Genomic DNA, 1,249 nt, shown 5'->3' with positions numbered 1-1,249 from the left:
GCGCTGTTATCTCCCTGGACGCTCGAGATCGTCAAGTGTACACGCGGTGAAGATAAAATCCTGGGTACGATTGGATGCAGACGTAACGGGAGGTTTACAATGGTTCAGCGCCTGAACCTTCACACCTCTAGTCCACAGTAGATCGAATCCTTGAGGGTAGATCGCGTGTCCTAATGATTGCACCATTTCGATCCACTCCGGTGATTACGTTATCTTCACAGACGACGACGTAATCACTGACGCGCCGTCGTCAACCATGAGTTTCAGAACTGGATCAGGTCACATTTCATCAATCAGTCCCTTGTTCCCAGAAGCCAACTGTCACTTCACCACCTGCTTGTAGTAGTACCTCTCCGCGGTACCCGCCAAGTAAAGGGCCAGTAAGTCGACGTCTTCAAAACCGCATGCCGACTGGGCGATATTAACGTGACGTTCAAAACGTCGGCTACACTCCAGGAAACCAGAACCAAGGCCAACATCAAGCTGTTTGCCGTCAAAAGGCCTAATCGCAAGCTTTTTTTCTGCCAAGCGTCCGGGTACCGGACAGCAGCGTCCTGATTCACGGCTGGGAACCTCCTGGCTCCAGCCTGCTGCCTGGCCTGCTGCTGCGGTGCAGCTATTGCCGGTTGGGCAGCCTGCGATACCTCGTACAACCGCTGTAGGTGCGACCTCGACATACCGAACCCGGGCTGGTGTTGCCCGAAGTACAGCGGTGGAATCGCTGGCTTTCGCGGCGTAACTAGTACTCTACAGCGAAATGGGAAGCCGTTAGGGGCTATTTCGAGCAGACGTGGCTCTGCAGTACACGATTGACGTGTGGAACGTGTTTGGTCTCGACAACGAGCTCGTTGCGAGGACCAACAACCCGCCCGAACGTTTCAATAGATAGCTAAACAGTAGGTTTCCTACTCCGCACCCTTCGATGGCCACATTTGTGACCGTCATGAAGACGATAGCAGCCGAGTACGTTCGCCGAATTGGCGACGTGCCCCGTGCCCACAAAATTCCTCGCGAGTGGATCCATCTCCCAGAGCCCGTCAATATTCCCAGCGACATCGACGTGGACGAAGCTACGGCGCTTGCTCTGCGATGCTCGGACTCCACTCCAGTCTTCACTTAGGTCGTGCCAGGTATCTAGTAACACATCCCTCCAATGCACTTATCTTCTTCCCCAAGTTGTTCAGTATCCACGTTGGCCACGCGAGATATCTACTAGCACAGTCATCCAATGTATTCAGCTACTTCCCAT

The 1,249-nt window shown here is 53.6% G+C and overlaps 1 protein-coding gene across 1 annotated transcript; it reads left to right on the top strand.

Moving 5' to 3' along the window:
- Nucleotides 1-922: 922 nt before the first annotated feature.
- PPTG_22604 (hypothetical protein) lies at nt 923-1,120 on the top strand (the record flags this gene model as incomplete). Its single annotated transcript, XM_008905210.1, has 1 exon — nt 923-1,120. One exon carries the CDS (start codon nt 923-925, stop codon nt 1,118-1,120), a length of 198 nt encoding a protein of 65 aa, XP_008903458.1.
- Nucleotides 1,121-1,249: the final 129 nt, after the last annotated feature.

The sequence above is a fragment of the Phytophthora parasitica genome (assembly GCF_000247585.1).
Source record: "Phytophthora parasitica INRA-310 unplaced genomic scaffold supercont2.19, whole genome shotgun sequence".
NCBI lineage: Eukaryota > Oomycota > Peronosporomycetes > Peronosporales > Peronosporaceae > Phytophthora > Phytophthora nicotianae.
This window is presented reverse-complemented; position numbering and strand designations above follow the sequence as displayed.